Source organism: Columba livia, chromosome 10, assembly GCF_036013475.1.
Source record: "Columba livia isolate bColLiv1 breed racing homer chromosome 10, bColLiv1.pat.W.v2, whole genome shotgun sequence".
Classification (NCBI taxonomy): Eukaryota; Metazoa; Chordata; class Aves; order Columbiformes; family Columbidae; genus Columba; species Columba livia.
Genome location: NC_088611.1, coordinates 21,210,718 through 21,231,930, shown reverse-complemented (window position 1 = coordinate 21,231,930; position 21,213 = coordinate 21,210,718). Strand labels below are relative to the sequence as shown.

At 43.0% G+C, this 21,213-nt stretch overlaps 1 protein-coding gene across 39 annotated transcripts in view; it reads left to right on the top strand.

The window, feature by feature from the left end:
• Positions 1 to 21,213, top strand: part of SLMAP (sarcolemma associated protein) — an 82,446-nt gene that overhangs the window by 53,041 nt on the left and 8,192 nt on the right. For 17 of the 39 annotated variants that reach the window (XM_065075758.1, XM_065075753.1, XM_065075744.1 and 14 more), the window contains 7 exons: positions 72 to 194; positions 1,286 to 1,360; positions 3,631 to 3,951; positions 5,197 to 5,314; positions 5,781 to 5,952; positions 7,344 to 7,478; positions 11,882 to 13,834. In XM_065075758.1, the coding sequence (XP_064931830.1) occupies positions 72 to 194; positions 1,286 to 1,360; positions 3,631 to 3,951; positions 5,197 to 5,314; positions 5,781 to 5,952; positions 7,344 to 7,478; positions 11,882 to 11,971 (1,034 nt within the window). In that variant the 3' untranslated portion in view covers positions 11,972 to 13,834. Of the gene's footprint in view, positions 1 to 71; positions 195 to 1,285; positions 1,361 to 3,630; positions 3,952 to 5,196; positions 5,315 to 5,780; positions 5,953 to 7,343; positions 7,479 to 10,750; positions 10,841 to 11,881; positions 13,835 to 21,213 lie in introns of those variants that run through there. The other 22 variants (XM_065075755.1, XM_065075745.1, XM_065075748.1 and 19 more) reach the window with 5 other exon arrangements.

Here is a 21,213-nt window from a genome sequence, read left to right as displayed (position 1 = left end):
AGCCATCCCATGGCAGCGCAAACTCAACTATTGTACAAACGTATATTTTAAAGCAAATGTTCTTTCACCAGATGACTTGCAGGGGGCACAATCAGAGGCTGAGGCAAAGCAGGAGATGCAGCAGCTGCACAAGGAGCTGGTTGCCGCCCAAGAGCTGGCGAGGACCAGTAAACTGAAATGCTCTGAGCTGCAAGGTGAGACCCACACCAGCCTGCTTCCCTAGGGCGTCCATTTAAACTCTGCTTAGCAGGTAGTCTTGAAAGGGGGCCAGTGCTGCTGACCTCATTAATGTTCACAGATATCTAAAGGGGGAGTGTCAGGAGGATGGAGCCAGGCTCTTCTGGGTGACAACCAGTGACAGGACAAGGGGCAATGGGTGCAAACTGGAACACAGGAGGTTCCACTTAAATCTGAGAAGAAACTTGTTGGGGTGAGGGTGGCAGAGCCTGGCCCAGGCTGCCCAGGGGGTTGTGGAGTCTCCTTCTCTGCAGACATTCCAACCTGCCTGGACACCTTCCTGTGTAACCTCATCTGGGTGTTCCTGCTCCATGGGGGGATTGCACTGGATGAGCTTTCCAGGTCCCTTCCAACCCCTGACATCCTGGGATTCTGTGGTTCTGAGATGCGTTTCATAGCACTCACATCTGCACAGAATCTCAGAAACTTTTGCTTTTTTTTTTTGTAAATTCTATATACAGTCCAGTTGAGCTCTGACTTTTCGGTTCAAAATAACCAATATATTTTCATAGTTTTGAATACATACTTGAACTCCATATATTTCACCCTTATACAATATATTCATCTACAGATTAATCTGTATTTCAGTCAGATAATGCAGATAATTAAGTGGCTTCAGCAGTTCTTTGTTTAGATCATCCTATCAGATATGCAGCTGTATCATTATCGTCAGCAGAACTGAGGGTTGTTTGACAGGCAGTCGAATCGTTCATTTTAACTGCATATTGTTCAGTGTTCTTTATGGGGTAGATTTACAGGGTTTTTTCTCCTCCCGCAGCAGTTTGCATTTAGCACACCTGGAGTTTTCGGATCAGGCAACAGATTGGATTAATTTCCAATTAATTGTAATACTACCACAATAATGGAATGATGTCTTAGTATTAACTTTTAATTAAACTACTTACACAGTTACTAGCTTTGATGACTTACTGAAATAATGATTGCTTAATCTTTTCAGTTAAGGGAAGTTGTGACTAAAATTAATGACACAGCTGAAACGCTTCTTACTAACAAACAATTGTGGGCACATTTTCACTTCCATGTACAGCGCTGTTGGAAGAAGAGAGAAAAGCCTATCGAGTGCAAGTCGAAGAATCTAACAAGCAAATAAATGTTCTGCAAGGTAGGAAATTATATTTCTTCACCCCACTCTGATAGGGAAGATATAGAGCTCTGGCTGGTTTGGTGGCATCATAAGCACTAATAAAACGTTAATTGAATGAGTGTTTTCAATCTGATCTCTTTCACCATATCGTTGAATTTTATTGTGCAATGTTCTACGGTTCTAATCACAACGTGGAAAATGCAGAAGAGGGAATCGATGGTTCAAATCGTTCTGCTGTTTGTGGTGTCGTTTAGGGGGTGACACATCCCACAGGTTGGGAAGAGTTATCGAGGTGTCCGGGTTCTCTCTCGGCCGCCCCAGCAAACTGTAGCGGAGAATAAAAAATCCCAGCAGCTTCACTCAGTAACATTCCTGAGGTGTTTTAGTGGAATCGCTGTTTGAATCCAGCCAGGACAACGGGGCTTCGCACGTTTGTCACAGAGAAGGTGCCACAGAAACTGCTGAGGTCCTGTCTCTACGTGTGAAGCTCTTCAGATGAACAGATAGGTAAAGAGAGGAGATCAAGGAACTTGTCATTACTTACTTAACAAAAAAAACGAAGCATTCGGTTGAGATGAGGTAATGGCTTACCTGAAACTTCCATTACGTCTCATATTTAGTTCTAATTGCTCTGAATTCTGCAGCACTGGAATGCTTCAGAAACCATTCCCGTGTTCTCGGGAGTAATTTCTCCGTGTAAGTTATTTCTACACCACCACCGAACTTTTGGAACGATTCAGTGTGTTTGGATTTTCAGTCGTACCGTGCTTGTTTCACACCCGAACGGTTGCAGGGACGGTTGTTCATCAACAATGCAGACAGAAGGAAAAATGAGATTTCCTCTTTGAAATGCTGCCGTTACTGAAAAGCAGAGATTTAGCTTGGCCTGGTAAAGGTGATAATATCTGTAAGATACACTTTACAAAAATCACTCATTTGCTCATTAGTGGGCACCTGCTGTGAGAGCAAGGCCTAATTCTTGGTGCTTTAGAAACATTTGCTTTCTGAACCGATTTGTTTTGGTGTGTTCAAGGCTTCTAACACGAGGATACATGGGGAGGCCGTTGTGAACGTGTGGTATGGTTTATTTGGGTCAGATTGTTCTCATCTGCTTGGTTCGCTATTCTGTCAGCGTAAGCCTGGAGAGACTATTTCCAGACAAATGAGGTGGTAATGCCTCACGTTTATTTACAAATTCATCGTGCTGCAAACATCTTTGTTACGCAACACAGAAACTGTTTCATCTTACACAGAAGTGCTGCAAAATCTCCTGTTGTCTACAATAGCTCTTATGCATGACAATATATAATAATTATGGGGTTTTTCACACACTTTTTCCTGTGGAACTGGGTGATTGACAGGTTCTGTAGTTTGTCTGATGCACTCAATGTCTTGCTGCAGCCTGTTTAGGGAAATAAGTTGCATTTTTCTTCTCTGTACATGAACAAACAGCACAGTTTCTAGACGGTACCTGCATATGAGTTGTGCCGATGTTACTGTGTACACAGCTACTGAAAAACATCGAGTGTAGTTGCCATGAAAGCGCAAGGCTCTCGAGGAGCCTTTCCATCAGTTTGTGCCAGGGCTCGCTTGCTTTCTCTGTCTCATCTTGTGTAACGGATTGAGAGAACACAAATAACAGCTCTAGGAAGGTTACTCAGCCTTTTTTATCTCCCCCATCACCTTTTCTTGCCCTTCGCTTCTCAAACATGTAAGCTTTTATCTTATGTTAGGTTTTCAACTTCTTCTGGGAGCCGTTCATTAATGTAGTAATTGCTTTTCCCCCTGTTAAAGATCAATGAAATACATGTGAACTCTGATATATATTCTTTAAAATTAAAGACTTTGCTTCCATCAGCCAGGGTTTAGCGGTAGATTTGTTCTCTTTCGTGCTTCCCTTTCCTCCGTACGGCCCTTTTTTCAGCTCTTTGCACCGGATTCTTTCTGCATGCACGCTTAAGAAAAATAGTTGTGCTCAGAGAAGAGATGTTTAGTAATGAAACAGTTTTGAATGGGAATAATTTATGAGGTTTGCTTTATGCAGAAATGTAAAATAACCTGGTGTGTATGTGACTGCTGCACATTTACAGTAAACCACAAACACTAAAGGATGATATACAGTTCGTTTTATTTGGTGCAGCTGTACCTGTCAATTAAAAATTAACCTTACACTTTGAAAAATGCTTTTGTATTTGGCTTCTTTAGTCCCATTAAACATTAACAAGTTGAGAAAGGGAGTTATGTGGTTTAGCTTTTTAAAAATACTAACATTACTGTATGCTTTCCAGCTCAGTTGCGAAGGTTACAAGAAGATATTGAGAATCTTCGTGAGGAGAAGGAGAACGAAGTTTCGAGCGCTCGGAACGAACTTGTCAGCGCTCAGAATGAGATTCTGTCCCTGCAGCAAGTGGCGGCCAAGGCGGCGTCAGAACGGGACACGGACATTTCCGCGCTGCAAGACGAGCTGCAAACGGTGCGAGCGGAACTCGAGCGGTGGCGGAAAGATGCCTCGGATTACGAGAAAGAGATCGTCAGCCTGCAGGCCGGCTTCGAGGTCAGGTGTCAGCAGTGCGAGGAGCAGCACAAGCTCGAGGCCGCTCGCTTGAGAGGTGCGTGGTGAAGGGATGTCCCGGAGCGGCGCCGCGGCAGCGTCCTGTTCCATCTCTTGGCTGTCACTTATCCCCATCACTGTTAGTTGTGTGTTTCTTCGTGGTCATTTACTATGTGTGTATGTACACACATATGTGTATCAAGGGTAATAGTGTTTCAAAAGCTGTTTTTAATTGTAAATTAAAATTCAATAGTAATTAAACTTACATTAAATTGTAATTGTCAATTTTGCCTCTGAGCTGAGGTACCCTTAGATATTAAAAATAGACTAAGTATAATTCCACTTAGAAAAGATAGAAAAAGTTTGCTATTTAAAGGATTGGTACCGGCCCACATTTCCAAAAGGATTTGTGTAACTTCTGTATAATTTAAGCCCATAAATGGATAGCTTCACTTGAGACAAAAAACTGTATTTTATGGTTTAATAAAACACTTGATGCATCTCATTTTTAACACAAAAATGTTAAAAGAAATTTAAAATTAAGACTTTATTCTGGATGCAGGATGTAGAGATATATACAATATACATGATATGTTATGCTGAGCCAGCATAGGGTTTTTCTGGGCTCATTCATTAGCCTTTCACTTCACCTGCGGTGCAGCCGCATCCCGTGGGGACGGCTCGAGCGGGTCGGAAGCTCACGGTGGAACTTCATACGTGCCACAGAGAAACTGGAGTGTTTCAAATGTGCTTTAAATCTCGAATTGGTTACTCTTTGCGAAGTTGTCAGAGAAGCCTTTTTCCAGTTCAGTCTCTGTCGTTGCATTACTGGGTAACGTGGATTTCTACTTTACCAGGGCCCAATTTATTTCAAAGGTCTCATTTTCACCCTTTAGATACTGCTTTAAACATTGCTCTTGTAGCAGAGCTGTGCTGTCAAGTGTTTCGAGCTGTTTGCTGGTTTCAAGTCTGGGAAATAATTTTCTTCGAACACAGTTTTCTGTTCCTGTTTCTAAAATACCAGAGTAGACCCATAAACAGACTCTTTTCTACTGTTTTGTGCCTTAGAAAAACCTTGCATTGAAAAAAAAACCCAAAACATTAGGTTGTTCAATGGCTCACAAACCTCAAGACATTGTCATGTTTTATAGGTGCTTGTGAGAGAATTCCTATGACATGATTAGAATCAAATATATTTGAGATTTGTGACCGATATCAGCTTTTCCTCCATTTATTAGCTGTTGATACGTGAAACAGCCATGAAATAGTTTTACCCGATTCAGTTAAATTTGATTCCTTGCAGGTGAACTTGAGAAGCTGAAGGCGGAGTGGAGCGCTCTGGAAGCCGAGTGTGCCACACTAAGGAAGGAAAATACTTCGCTTACGTCTGAAGTTCAGCGACAAGAGAAGGAGCTTTCCAGGTCAGCTGAAGAGGATTTTGTTGGGTTTTTTCATCCTCAAAGTGGTACTAAATGTCTTATGGTGTTTCGATGTCTTATGGTGTTTATATCATAATACTGAGCAGAACACACTTCTGTGCCAAATTGTTACACCGAGCTATTTTTCCTCTATTTTGTAAATGCTTCTGTATTACTTACCAGTCATGTTATGTTGTCGTAAGGTAATGTGACTTGGTTTTCTGCTTTGTTATAAGGACTTGGCAGCATGCATTGGGGAACTATTTAGATTTAACAGTTATCCTTCTACTTAAAACATAATAAACTGCATAGATTTCCTAACTTACAGTTTACTCAGTATTCAAGGTTGGAAAATGATTCCATGTTAAACAAAAATAATGTGATATTTTGGAGGACACCAAGTGCTTTAAAAAAAATCTCATTTCTTTAAATTTAAAGCATGTGGAATCAATTGGGTTTTGTTTTCCAGCTCTCAGAAGCAGAGTTTAGCGCTGACCAGCGACATAAGTGTTCTTGAGATGTCTCGAAAGGAACTTGAACATCAGATGGGATCTTTGAGAGAAAAGCATCAGCGGGATGCAGCCAGCCTGAAAAGCCAGCTCAGCGAGGCCGAGAGCCAAGCAAAAGACGTTCAGAAAGAGGTAACGCAAAGTATCATTTCTCTTTTGAGAAAACATAACACCCAGTGGCTGTGACTTCTAAGCTAAAAGGAAAAATGTAAGATTTCTAGAAACAAAAACTTTTCATACTTTTATGGTAGTTAGTTACATATAAACTGGGGTTAGATCTCAGAGGATTTCAGATAAAATGACTTGCGTGCATATTGGGAGCTTCCTAAAGTTTACTTCTGTGCATTACCTTAGTGAATTGAATTTTAAGCTGTTCAGACAGGCAAACCCATATTCAGAGTTTTCCTGAACACTGTGGGATAGTTTCATGAGCTGTTCTGAGCCAAGATTAATTCTTTCGTCAGTACGGACTTCCTAGTCAGCTTTAAGCTCTTTTATGTGGCAGTGGGGCCGCACATTCGTCACAGAGGTCTCTCTTCATCTTCCTGGGTGCTGGGCTGCTGCTGATTAGCGAGTGCATCAGGAAAACCAGCGTTTTGAGCATATTTGATGTTCATGGCCTGTGAAGGTCGCGGTGGAAGAGGCCGTGGCCTCCAGCAGTTCCTTGCTTTCTCTTAGGAGCGTTTTGAGTGAAGTTTTGCCCCGTCACCGCTTTTAGTTTCTCTTGCAATCCTTTGCTTTGTCATTTATCACCCATGTCACATTCCTTACCATTTCCAGAACTGGAAAACCCCAGCCCTGTTAGTCTGTGGTTTTGTAATCGGATGTATTTGTAAAGATGCTTAATCTTTTAAATTATGGTAAATGCCAGGACTGAAAGTCATGGGTTCTGTCCTGCTAATCCCTGTCACGAGCACTGCTGGAAAGCGTCTCGTCTGCAGAGAAAATTGAACAGGAGCTTGAAAAAGGTGCAGCTGCGGGTGCTGTAGGAACTGAGACACGTTCGCCCAGCAGCGTTTGTACCTGAGCGCAATGAGGATTATGGCATGATAGTAACAAGGCATAATATTCTATTAATGCCTTTCTTTGAGTTTGAGTTTGCTATGTGGGAAGAGGGTTTGATTTACTTCACGCAGAATATTGATTTTTGCACCTGTTTTATTAGTGTAGGGATTTAATCTACAGCCTGGGTGTTAGAGCACTGTTTAAATGTAGGAGACTCCTTGTTCCCCTGTTTCTTGGTTTGTCTTCATAGTTTTGACAGTCCTTTCTAGTATCACGATGACTGGTTTTTTGGTAGGAGAGATGAATCATGGCCTTGCATTGACTTCACATTTCCTTGGTTTTCATAATCTTGGTCCTTCAAAGTCAGTGACAAAATCTTCATTTAGAAAACAAGCAAATGTAAACTGAGATTTTTCTACCCTGCTTTCATGAAAAGGGGGTGTGTTGATCCAGGGTGAGTTACTGGAAGCAAATGGCAGGAGTGGTGTCCAGGCCCCCAGAGCGTTCTCTCTTTGCAGTACGAGCGGACGCAGACGGTGCTCTCGGAGCTGAAGGCCAAGTACGAGCTGGCTGAGCAGCAGAACCAGTCGCTCTCGGAAGAGCTCAAGCAATGCAAAGAAAACCTGAAGCTGCTACAGGAAAAAGGAAACAATGTAAGTCTGTACAAAATATGTGGGGAAGTCCGGTTGTGACACCGGTAGTGCTGTAGGTTGAGGGAATATGAAAGTGTCAAATAGAAAAGGACGGACTTTGAAAATAAATAAATAAACAAAAACCAGCTCGGAATCAGATTATGTGCAGAATTCCATTCTGGTACTACCTGTGCAGATTTGCAGGTCGTTCCACTTGCAGTTATGCGTGCAAGTTAAGTTTACAGTTGTGTATGGCCGTAGATATCTGCTCTCTTGGAAACATCCGGCTTAAACAGCAGTGAACCAGAACTTAGAAAAATGTCTTCATTTCGGAGAGTGATATGTGAGTAAAAGCTGAGAAACCCATATCCAAATGAGTTAAGCATTCTTCTTCAAGATGCTTTTATTTTATTAGTGTTTATCACAACAAATGTTCCCTCCTTCCTCCTGCTCCCACTTCTTAGCAGTGGTTATCCCTGTTTGGATTGCGCTTTAAACAGCGCAGTTGAACTGTCCTTTCTAGTATTGAAAATATTCTTTTATTTTGCAATTAATTTGGGAGATGACATCATTAGAATAGATTTCTAAAGCAAGGGGCAACTTCTTTTTATACTGAGACTTGTGAAATCCCCGGCCGTTAAGGGCGCAGGGGTGGTCACAGCCTTGTTTTGGATCCTTTACCACCCTGGGGTGGCCAACGTTTGTGTGAGTCCTCTTGCCACAGCCGATTGCTGAATGTAAACCTCTGTCATAGTAGAGCTGTCAGACACAAAGAATTCAAAGCCCTTTTCGCTTTTTTCAGCCATATTTTCAGGAATATGATATTACAATTCTCTTGGAACCTGCTTCATGCTTAGAATTCTTCTGCAATGCTCAGATAATATTGAGTTACTGAAGTAGGCAGAGGTCAAAAACAGCCAGAAAAACCCCATTCTAATAGAATGGATCCCAGTGAGTAAGTAATTGTGAATGTGAGATTTTTCTGCTCTGTTAAAAATATTAACCTTGGGATTACAAAGATCAGTGGAAAAAGAGTGGTAATAGATGGACAAAATACTGTGAAGGGAATTGGAGCACATGATGGAAGTGGCAAAGCTCGCAAGGAAAGGGAGGCTTTAGGAAGAATTTGAGGTGGGTATGTAAATGGAATTAGGAAGCCCAGCAGTGGCCAGGTCTGAGTTGTGACACTTGGAACCTGGAGGTGAGGAGCATCCAGCCCTGTAGGGCCTTGCAGGACAAGCGACTCGCAGTCAGTAATGCAAAACATATCTATCCTTTGGGTTATTTGAAGCATCATGGATACTGGGCTGAGTTCCAAGGTCAGATTTGTCAAGTACCATTGTCTCCCGATGCTGGAATCATTATCTGCTACGTCATTTCCAAGGACACTGTCCCACCACAAGTGACTTCCCGCTGTGGGATTTGTTCCCTTTTGTGGCCCGTCTGTATCCGGGTTTGCATATCTTCATATTCTAATACAAGATGCTCATTTTTGGTGAAGCACTTTGTTAAATGCTCCTCGACACTAAGGAGATATGTTATATATTGATAAGTTTGTGAGGGGGGAAATTTAATCGCCTAAAGATAATTTCATTAAATGCGGTGGATATTTATCATCTGTTTCATTTGCCAAGATGCCACAGCCATGAATGTGTATAACTTTAAAAAATAATAATAATAATAATAATAATAATAAAATGTAAAAAAATTCCATAGGATTGTTTGGTGAACTAACAAATGCTACAAAAGACAAAGCTTCCGCACTCCACTGGGATGTCATTTAAACATTAAGTTTTTTACTTAAGTTTCACTTTAAAGACGTTGCAGTGTTGTGTTCTGAAACGCTTGGCAGTGTGGTTTACTCCTTGTGCTTGCATGCTTATAGTCACTGATTATTTCCTGATGCGCTTTATGTGACAGATTTATCAACGTGAATGGTTTGGGAACATGAGCTGCTCTGGTTGACTTAAACCTCTGGCGCTTTTTGAACACTGCTGGATTATTTCTACCAATGTGCTTTCTGGGGGAAGGTGGCACTCTGATTTGTGGCACCAATGACAGAAATCATCCTGCATGAAAATGACTTTCGTAGTCACACACGATTTTTTCTATTAAATATTTGCCTTGATTAAAACAAATTTGAATTGAGTGGCAGAGAACAGAACACCTTCTATGATTCCTGTGTTCTGAACCATATTGAAGGTTCTATGATTGACTTGTACAAGTTCATAACAGGATGAGATTTTATTTATGAAACACAATGTTTTAGAAAGCCTTCAAGCATTAATTTATAATTTATTTATTTATTTGACTGAACAAAATCAAGGCGGCTTCAGCACAAAAATAAGGTCTTAAAATATTTAGCATGGTTTGAACTTAACCTCTGTGTGTCTTTGTGTGTGCACGAATTTACCAGCGAGGATGCAGAGAAAGCAGGTGTCTCCCAGGACAGCTTGAAAAGAATTTAGGTCCATTTTTGCCTCTAATTTATCATCATAAGGCTAGAGGCTGCCTGTCCAGGGTGTGAAGTAGTTTATAGTTAGCTGAGCAGATCTGTAGGTGGTTCTAAGGAGGCCATAAGCTGCAGGAACGCTGCGCTCTCGCCAGCGAGCTGCCTGGGCAGCTGCAGCGTTCCAGCCGTTTCTCAGGGTCACGTTTGCTCACCAGGCTGCCGACCTGCCAGAGGCGCTGAGATCTGTGGCATCTCTATCGAAATGTGCTCCCCTGCTCTCTGGTAACGTGGTGCGGGTTGTGCAGGCACGTTACGGTCTCCCGGAGGGGTCTGGAGCACCGTGGACATACTTGTAATTGATTCACCAGTGGAGGAAAAAGGTGTTTTTTCCTGGAGGCTGGTGATGGAAAATGGGAAAGGCTGACCAGCGAGGAATGGAGGAGCTGGAAAATTCAGTATCTGATGGGAGTCTTTCTGCCTTAAGAAATCCAGATGGGATTTCCTATCACTTAGAAAAACTAAAACCCACTATAAATAAGATACAGGCAAATCAGTTTGAAGATTTGTATTGGTTTAAAGTGCTAAATTCCAAGTTGTGACAAGAGGTTTCTTAGAACATTTTCTGCTTACTCCCCTTGATTGTTAAACACCCTGTTCATTGAAGTAGAACGGTGTACTAACTGTGTATACCAGCTTAGATAATGCTGTATTGTGTTAGATGTCTTTAATACATTTCAATTAAAACAAAACTCACTGACTTATTTTCCCCCCGTCTCTAAATCATCTTGACCTGATTCATTTATAGCACAAAGTGATTTTTAATATCCCTTCCCTTCTTTAGCCTTCCATATTACAACCCGTCCCAGCCGTATTCATCGGCCTAATCCTGGCTTTCCTGTATTGGTGTTACGGCCCATTGTGGTAGCGACAGGTACAAGCACTACGTTCAGTCGATGTATGTTTGTCCCTCTCACCTGTGTGTGCCATTTCTGTATAAAGTCGTGCATGGTGAAATGCTCACAGGTATTTCTTTCACCTGAAGCAAACCCTTCATTTAATACGCCATTCTCTTGACACTGGCAGGCTGAGCGATCAACTAATCATTAACATCTGTGTGATTTCTTTAATTCTAACAATGAATTTCGTTCTAACTGGTTCTGAATGTGCCTCTTCTACAATAACTTGGTCTCAGTTTGTCTTTAGCGAATGGGCTTGGCTGCCTTTTGCACTTGCTGCTGTGCTAGGGCCTGCGACAAAACCGCATTGCTTCATTAACCGTGCAAAATGAAGAGTTTGCCTCTAAATAATAATGAAAATCAACAAGCTTTGGTTCCTACTTATGAACTAAGAAATTCCTCTCTGGCTCCAAACACTTTAATTTTTCGCACTATTGCTATGAAGATGGGGGAAAAAGAAAAAAATATATAAAGACAAGATGAGGAATAGGTGGTTGGTTTGTATCCTGAACTCTCAGCTTGCATTTTCTCTAACGTCTCTCAGTGTGTCCTCCTCTCAAAATGCTGTTGTTGTCATGGGGTGTTGTGACAGTCCGTTAGAAATGATGTTGTTAGCACCGGCTGCGAACTGGCTGCATAGATGTGGATTTGAAGGTTCCAAGCTGAGTTCCCGCTGCCAGTGCCCTGGGCTGTGTGTGGGGCAGGCCTGGCGGCACCGACGCGTTGGACACCCGCAGCCCTCCCGTGTTTCAGAGCGGATTTCTTGGAGGTGCGCTGAAGCTGGAGATGCAGAACTGCCCCACGTTCTGCTGCTCCTCAGTCACGGAGAGTCGTGGAGTTCCCTGTGCTAGAGCCGCGGTTCGCTGGGATGCTCTAAGCCAGGCCTAACTGCAGCCGGGCTCAGGGGTGGCGCTTTAGTGGTGCCGATCACTCAGGCCTTTCAGGAACCACGGGGTAAACTGATTAGAATGAATTAGAACAAATATGATATTGATTTTCTTTTTCTCTCCACACAGAGACAATGGCCTTGGATGCCTGTGATGGCAGCTCTGGTTGCTGTGACAGCCGTGGTGCTGTACCCAGGCCTAACCAGAGCTTCTCCATGAGAACTGTTGTTGAATCCATACACCGTCCTCCCTTTAGAAGCTGGCAACATTCATATACTGAGGGAAAACAGATTAATTCTCTTCCTTTTTACCTCTTAATACAGCACAGCTCTGCGTGAGAACAGCAGTAGGGTCATTTGCTTTAAACTGTATAAAATGTATCTGTCTATAAAGAGGGAATAAAATTGTGATTCATCATACTGTGAGCAATATTTTTGCTTACAAATTCATGCAAGTTTTAAATTAGTGTGTTGGGATTCTGAATACTATAATGGTGGCCTAAAGTAGGCTTCTTGGTACCAAATTATTTATAATATAATGGCTAGGGTTGTGGACACTTGCTCTAGAATCTGATTGCCAGATGTCAAAGGAAGATGACATGAATGATGTGGACGCCCAAGCCAAGTCACCTTGCAGATGCTCGGCAAACAGATGCGGTGCGCTCAGTGCCTTTCAGTACGAGATTATTATTTTTTTTAAAGAAAACCCCTCGTATACCATTTTACTGCTGTCAGTCACTGAGCTGTTGGGAACAAGGCTTAACAAACTTCTCTTTACCACGCCTTTGCAAGGAAGCGTATTTTTTCTTTGATGATGATCGCTTCATTAATGATTTTTGGGAATAAACGCAATTCATGTCCAGCCTTAAAGAGACACTGATGGCGAAGAGCAGCCTGGAGCGTTTGGAGTGCGCGTGTGCGAGTGGAAGCGTGTGTGTTCCGAGTGGACCCAGCTGTTTCTGGGAGCAAGTTCTTGGTCATTCGATGGACATAGTGCAGTGGTTCAGCTTATGTTAACTTTAGTTTGAATGTAATTTATTAAATTTCATCTATTTAAAGAGGTGCATTCTTTGAAAGTCTGAATGCTTTCTCACATATCACATGTATCGATTTATTTTTTCAGTCATTTGATACTTTCCGACTTGAGCTGGAGAAGCTCTTTGGATAAGCTTTTGTTGACGTAACTTTATTAAGATAACTGCTACAGTACGGCTGTGATTAGCTGAAAAAACATCTAAGATACATAAAATACTACACAATTGGAATCATTTACCTGAGGAAGTATCGTCAGGTGAAGATGGTTTTAATTTGGTAGGAGAATTTTGTGCATCCTCATCACACGGCTGTAAGTATGATGCAGTGGTCCCCATTACAAAGTTTCTTTTCCTTATCTAAGTACTATAACTATTGCTATTTGCCAACTTTTGGTGGGAATCACTGTAGTTAGTGCTCAATTAAATGTAGACTGTAGTTGTCTTGTTCAACTCAACAGTTCTGTCCAAAAAGTTTGTTAAAGACTTAAATAATATGCTAAAGAATGATAAAGTAAAATGGCTCTCGTAAAGCAAACTTCAAACTAGGGAGGTAATCTCAGCAACTCAATTGGCTTTAAAGAACGTTATGGCAATCGACGGATAGTTTAAATATTTAAATAGAAATTTAGCATATAATTTACTTTGTGAGGTTTGAAGGGTCATTGTCCTTTAATTAAAGGTTCTATCTTGAGTTACATGGGTTTTGCTAATGGGAGGATTATTAGTTATGGAAAAAATAGTCCACAGGTGACTTGTAGAAATAAATCTTGTCATTTAGTTCATTCATTTCATCCTTTTCAGTTGCAGGAAGCCACCCAACCACAGAACACTCGTATGCCAGTGGTACTTAGTACCTCTTGTATATAGGTTATTGCAAATATTGTTCTGAAATGCTTAACTTCAGAATTACATTTTTTAAAGTAAATAATTGTTTTAAATCTATTTTGTAAAGATATAAAGATACATTAGAATTTCTGGAGTACAGATTAAACTATTTGCACTAACACACGTGATGTGCATGATTTAATAAAATAACTTTACTCTCCCTATGCATGTTTGAGTTGAATGTCATTTGAAAACAAAAGATTGACGCTAAGTTCCCTTTGCACTAGATCCCGCCACAGTTACTAGGCACAACGTCTGCAGCATGTCCAGTAATAGCAAAAGAATGATTATATATATATTTTTTTACCTTGTATTCCACATTTTGCACTGGTTTCATGTTTTTTTTTGTCTAGCGGATCTCTCTCCTGGGGTTTTTCAGAAAGAAAGGGGGGAGGAGAGAGCGAGGAAAGGCCGGGGAGCATCATTGCCGTGGAGGTGGGAATGGGAGAGACGGGCTGAGATTGGAGGAACGGTGGCTGCAGGGAGCGATGGCAAAGCCCTTCCCGGGGACAGTGACAAAGCCCTTCCCAGGGATGGGATCCCGGTGCTGCCGCCTCTTCTCCAGCATCTCGTGCTCTGTCTGTCCCTCTTTGAGCTGCTGTTTGTCCTCCCCGCCGGCAGCACGTAGAGGGGGTGTGAGGAGGTGGAGTGGAGCCTGGGGACCGAGGTCCCTCCTGGTCCCAGCGAAGGTGCTACCAGAGTTCCCTGGGACCGACCTCGGGGTGTCCGTGCTGCCCTTAGGTCCCGCGTACCGAGCAGCAGGTTTGTTCTTGTATTAAAGACAAATGTTGTGTTTTCCGAAATCTTTAGAGCCTCAGAGAGCTGGAATTAGAGCCTGACAAGGCTGTATTAAAGGAGAAAGATTTCCAATGTATTTCCGTGCATGTGTGTGTATTTATATTGTATACACAGGTGCATAGTACACGTTGCATGGGGGTTTGCGCTTCCACGTGTACTTGTGGTTCCCTAATACGGTGCCTTTCCCGGGAGTTCTTGACATTTGCATGTTCAAAATGATCAAGAATGAGCGGAAGTGCACGGTTCACTCTGGTTGTGAGGAGGACTGGGTCAGGTAACGGGGAAGTTGCGGTTCTTCAGTATTTGGAAACGAAAGCAGCAAGTGGAGTTATTTTACAGGCACTCTATGCACAAACCGCTCGGATTTTTGTTGTGTTTCTTTATAGTAAATGTGGGTTTTACGTTCATATTTAGGTTCTTGTAAGGCTTGATTGGCTGAGCCTTGGAGCTACTGTAACAAGAGCTTTTCCCAAGCCTGTAAGATGCTCTAAGTCTGATTGTAAAGTGCTCTGAGCTTGCACTGTAGTTTGAGATTTTAAAAAGGTTCCTCGTACTAGAAAAATGAGAGTTGTTTTATCAGTTCCTAGTTCAGTTGGGAAGATTTAATACAATAAAATATCTGAACGCTTCTTCAGTTTTGTCTCGGTGTCACGAATGAGGCACCTTTTTTAAATTTTGAAAGAATTCTACCTACGCAGGGATGACAACAGCAGGTCTTTTATTTAAAGATACAAATATACAATACAGAAAAAATACAGGGTAGTTTTCCTGTTCCTTGTAGCTGAATTAAATGCATTCTTCCAGAGTCTTAGCCTGATCCTTCTTGTAGAATCTCTGGGGATTTTTGGTGCTAAATGGAGAATTGTGAGTCTGCACAACATATTGCAAAGTTTTCAGGTGAAACACTGTTAGTGAAACTTCCTATCAAATGCCTGATGGCTGAAGCAAAGGTAATAATCCGTGCACATATTCCTAAGCCATTTTTCCTTTTCTATTCGAGTCTTCTGAAGTACCTTACCCCTTCACATGTTCTGTGTGCTCTACATAAGATTTTGAATGTCTCCTGCCTTAATCTGTAGGGTTTTACCACTTGTGAGAATCATTCCTTCAGCTGGAATCTCCTCCGGGACAAATCCCCTGCTGAGATTCATCCCTCCAGCAGCATCCGAGGCTTTCACACCACCAGGGACTTTTATTCCCTCTGGTTTTTCATCCATCGTCAGCATTTCATGAGCAACCATCTCAAGATTTCGAGTCTCCATTACCATAGCGGTTGGTTGTACGAAAGAATTAAAAGCCATATTGTGTGCCGCTGTGTCTCAGGCAGATACGAGAGCTCTGGATCTGCAGGGCGATCGCTTCCAGCACTGATCTCCTCATCCCGGTCCCTCTGCGTGCCTGGGGACACACAACTCCCTTTCTCCCCTGGTGGGGAACTGGGCTGCACTTTGGGTCTCCCAGGTCTTCCTGGGGTTTTATAATAATTTGTCCCAACTTGTTCAAATTAGTGAGCAAAGCTTTGCCCACAGAGCCATGTTCTGCTTTAAAAACCGTGGGTACTACCAGGATTTGGCTAAAGGCTCCCGGAGGTAGAAGGTAAATTAGCAACTGGAACAAAAGTTTCAGGGGCAAGGGCCGTTGGAGGCTCAAATTTCCATGAGCTCGTGAGGGGAACTTGTATCTGATTGCTGTTCTGGGCATCACCGTCATGAAACTTCACAGATTTCAACATCAGAAGCATAATGGCAAGAAGTTAAGCATGTATTCTAGACAGAAAGAAATCTTTAAGAACTTCAGGAAAAGAATCAGTCCCCTCTCTAGGTAAGTTACTTGAGCAACTTCTGTGCTCTCAACAAAACCCCAAACCCAAGCCTGTTTTGAGTTTGTCTCACTTTGGCTCCCAGCCATCGGAATTCAGTGTATCTCTCTTGGAGGATGTTCTGCTACTGCAAATGTCCTGATCCAGGTTTGACACCGTGATCCAAATACCTTCCGATCTTGCTTTATATTAATGGATGGAATTATTCCTTTTTCTTCATCCCTTCTTCAACTATTTCTAATTTTCAGAATGTTTTTTGAAGAGTAGATGCCAGAACAGAACGTGTCCTTACCATTAAGATCTTACTAACATCCTATAAACAGACGATAAGCTTTATATCCTGCTCTGCTATTCTTACTTGGCCATTTACCAGAACTCTTTTGGGGTGTCGCCAGAAGCAGATCCCTGCAGGACAGCAGGGAAAACATCCATAGAATGATTCCTTCACTGAGCTTCTGCCATCCGTCAGCCGTTCTTTACTCTGGATTATGAATTACAGTGATAGTGCAGTGGTCACTTTTATTGGAATGCCCGATGATTTACAGAAGTCTTGGTTTAATAGCATCTATACTTAATCACATTTTTTAAAACTTCTGAAAGTGACGTTTTGTTGTAATGAATTATTCTGCATTCTGGAGCCGTGTACTGATTATTTCCCATGGATTACTCGGATTTGCTTGGATCTGCAGGTGAAGCAGAACCAGTCCCTTGCCTGAGATTGCGCATTTACTCTCTCAGCCCCATCACGTTGTTCCCTGTTGCTGCCGCTTCCCTCCGTGAGGCTTTTCTAATCCTGAGTTGTTCACGTGCCTGTGTTTGAATTGCTCGGTCTCCTCCGTTGTGCTCGGGGTTGTTCCCGGGGCTGGCAGTGCGTTAATCGGTTGTGAGGCACCGCGGGGTGTGCATGTGTGGACGTGGCTGTGCTGAGGCTGCGCTTGCATGTGCTCAGATCGATGCCCGTTACTGGTAATTAGCGACCGTGAGAATGGAGGTGTAATTGGGATTCTCAGCTATGGCAATGCAGGTGTTAGAATGGAGATGTAGTTCTTCTATTGTGTTTGGCGATACACTGAAAATGCAGATGTGCTTCCAAACACGTAATCTCATTGGATCTGATGGTGAACAAATCCAAAGCTTGGGTTAAACTAAAAGTACTTTTTTTTTACCTGATCATAGGTTACCGATGAAGTGATCAATTCGTTCTGTTCTATTGGAATAAAATATATCCAAAAGCTAGCCCGTACCTGTTAGCACACTTTATTTCTGAAGGAACACCACACATGCACTAGGAGTGGTAAAGTGCTGCCTTCAGAGTGCAATGCATTTACTATTTTAATCTTTTCGTGCCAGATCAGTTATGAAGTTTATTCTATTTATATTTCTTGTAAGGAGTTCTTGCTCTGGAAAAGACTTTTATTGGGTATGTCATCAGTTTGGATGTGACAAAACTACTTGTCTTGAATAATACAGTGGCTCTTATTTAAAACTGTTCCAAATATGCAATATGTCTTTTGAGATGAATAAATGGTAAAAAATACGAGAATAAATTTGCAACACAACAGAAAGCTGGTTTGTATTGTACATAGTCTTTCCTTCAGCCTCACTCCAAACCTCAGCACCCCGCAATATCTGGATAACCTGCTGCACTCTGGTTTATTGCATAGGAGACAAGTTACTAGTTAATGAATTATAACTTATTTTAAAATTGGAATGTATTTACTTGTTTATTCTGTACGAATGGGGGTTCACGGTGATATGACGTTTCCTCCCCTGTAGGATGTGAGGCAAACCCGGGGGGAGAAGGGCCGGAGCAGTGGGTGCGCGGAACCCGCGCTGGTGCAAAGGCTGCGGATTCTCTAGGGACCGGACGCCCTCGGGTGTCAGTCACTGATCAGCCTTTAGAAAAACCAACAGTCCTACAGTCTCCAGCCTGCGCTGTCAGTCGGATGCGGTTCTGGAGCTCCGCGGTAGTGCTGACTCAGAGGGACGTTTGCTGAGTCACTGATGTGGTTTTTAGCAGGTTTGAACAGCTCCTCCCTGGTCGCCGTGCGCTTTGGATCCAGCCCAGGGTGCGGTTTAACTAAGCGTGGTTCCTCTCCAGGCGAGCTAAGTCCTGGCGTAAGAGCCTCGGTAACCTGCCTCCCATTTCTTTTTAAAAAGTCAAGTCAGAGTTAACATGCAAACATTCTACCAGATCCATCAGCTCTTTGAGGAGTTGGGAGAAAAAGGGGGGGAAAAAGCCTAAAAAAACCTATATGTTGAATATGTCTTCCTGCTGCTCCTCACGGGATGGTGCTGGCGCACCTGGCAGGTACCGGTGACCTCGTCTGGAATTCCTGTCTCCCGGATACCAGCACGGAGCGCAGTCCTGAGACCACGGGGACACACACCGAGTCAGTTCATTTCTGAGTAATTCTGCGCCTGAAAACTGCTGAGGAGGTTTGCTCATTTCTAAAGGCTGAGCATGAGTATTACAGGCTCGTTAGGGTTGATATTAAAGGTGGCTCTTTTTCTATTGTTTTTAGAGCAGTCACAGAACTCTGCTCCAATCCACCTGTAGCTGGGCATTGAAATAGGCATTTATTGCTCAGTTTTTTCCACTTCGTAATTATTGTTATGGCCTGTAAGTGTAAATGTGACCTGCAGCAGCTTCACGGTGATGCTTAAACTGCGCCCCCAGGCTGGGCTGGTCGGGTGCTGGTGTCTCCGTGCTCCACACCACAGCAATAGTTCATCCTTCCTCTGTGGGCTTCTCTCAGTATTCTTCTTTAGTCCCCAGTGTTTCCGAATTTAAAGGGCTCTCATCCCTCTGTTTAAACAGCAAATTTAAAGTTGCTGCCATGGTGCACCTGTAGGGTAGTATCTCGTTTATTAAGTTCCAACCAATAATAAATTATTAACAGTCTTATTATTACTTGGCATGAAAAACTGCTGGTGCAGCGAGCAAGGGTTCCTCAGCACATCCCTGCGCCTGCGGAGGAGGAGACTTAGTAGAAAAATAGCAAAATAAGTCTCTACTGACTTTACATGGTGTTTCTCATTCCAAATCTAGAGAGAGAGGTGAGAGCCTGGCCCAGGTTGGCCAGAGAGTGGTGGATGAACCATCCCTGGAGACATCCCAGGCCAGGCTGGACGGGGCTCTGAGCAACCTGAGCTGGTGAAGATGTCCCTGTCATGGCAGGGGGGGCACTGGGGGAGATGGGGAGGTCCCTTCAACCCAAACTGTTCTGTGATTCCTCAGTAATTAAGAAACAAACACTGGAATAGTTCCAGCAGAAGCAGTAAGTCCTTCTGGACCGTTTCTTTGGTGGGAACTGAATTGCTTTGGCAGATGTGTAGGATGTTGCATCTGCTTGGAATGTGGTCCTGCTGGGCATCTCTGCCGCTGGCCGCCCTGGGGCAAGAAATGCATCGTGAAGCTTTTGATGTAACGTGTATCGAGACAGAAAACGAGACCCCTGTTCTGGCAGAGATCTTTCTCAGCTGAGGCACCTCAGTGCTGCTCAGATCCACAAGGGCTCATGTAACGGTGTTCATTTGGTTCATTTAATGTCGATGGTTTCCAGTTATCATGAAGTATGTGTCACTGGAGATTTTTAAAACATGGTAAGTTTTCTGTTCTAAAATAAAGAACAATAATTGGGAGTTTAGTCATATTCTGCATTGTCTTTTTAATTTCTTGGACTGTAAGTAGGGCTTTATCTAGATCCTTCTGGCTCAGATACTTCATCAGAAAACTGCTGTTATTCTGTAGATTTTGAGAATCTTTGAGACATATTGGAGGTCTACAGTTTATTTTGGTTGTGGAGACACTGTGAAATTATAAAGCTAGAAATTTAATATGGAGGTTGCTTCCTGCAGCCTCCGACGAGCAAGCTTGGAAAGCAGTGTCTTTGTCCTGATGAGGATTAATTACCGCAGGTGTCCAGTGATGCAGGTGCGAGCAGCCGCCTCCAGCTGAGGAGGAGGAGGATGGTGACTCAGGGCAGAGTCACGTCCTGTTAGCGCTGGTCAGGAACACCAAGGTTCACCCGTCCTGGTGAAACTGAGAGGAGGTAAAAAGGGAACCCTTGGAATGCGAGAAAGGGAAAGGCCGCGTTTCCGAGATCTGCGGCTCTCCCGCACTGTATGCGAGTGCTTTACCTGTCCATTTATTCTTGAATCAAGTGACTGCAGCAGGAGCAAGTTGGTGGAGCAGAGCAATGCGTAAAACTCAACTTATCTCTCCAGCCTTAGTGGGATGAAGCTTTGTGCTTCTCAATGCAGTTTTAATGGGATAGGTTCAGGTAAAACTATTTCAAGCTTTTAAAATTCAGTGGTTTGGAAGGGTGAAGCTGGAGTTCGGATGTGTGGGGTCTCTGCTGAAGCATCTCTGCTTGCAAAAGGGAGTTTGAAACCTTCCCCAGATACACTGGCTGCCTCCCAATAACTTTTAAAATGGCATTGAAGCTGGAAAGGGTATTTTTTCTTTTGCTTGTGTTGCATTGCTTATTGCACTCAAAGCTGAAGTTCCTTTAAGAAGGGAGCTTCTACTAACAGCTTGAGATGTCAAAGCACAAATTTCAAGTAAATTTCATCACACGTTTTGTGATGGAAAATACTTCCCCTTCAGCCTTCTGGAGGGAGTCGGTGCTGGTAGTTGCTGTTTCTGTTTTTCCTCACGTACGTCAGGCTGGTTTTTGCTGAAATAAGTTGTCATATTCAGTAGGTGGAGACCCTTGTACCTGTAGCTGTGTGGGCCCAGCAGCCCTGCGCTCCTCTGCTGCACGTGTGTTTTGGTTCCATGGACAATAAGCTGCCACCCAGGGAAGTGCGGGCTGGCCCGTGTCACTGACGGGTGGCAGGAGCTGGCAGGAGGAAGCTCCAGTGCCTCGAGAGGAAGGAAATGAGGAGAAAACAGCGCGTTTTGGGGAAAGTTCCTGGCTG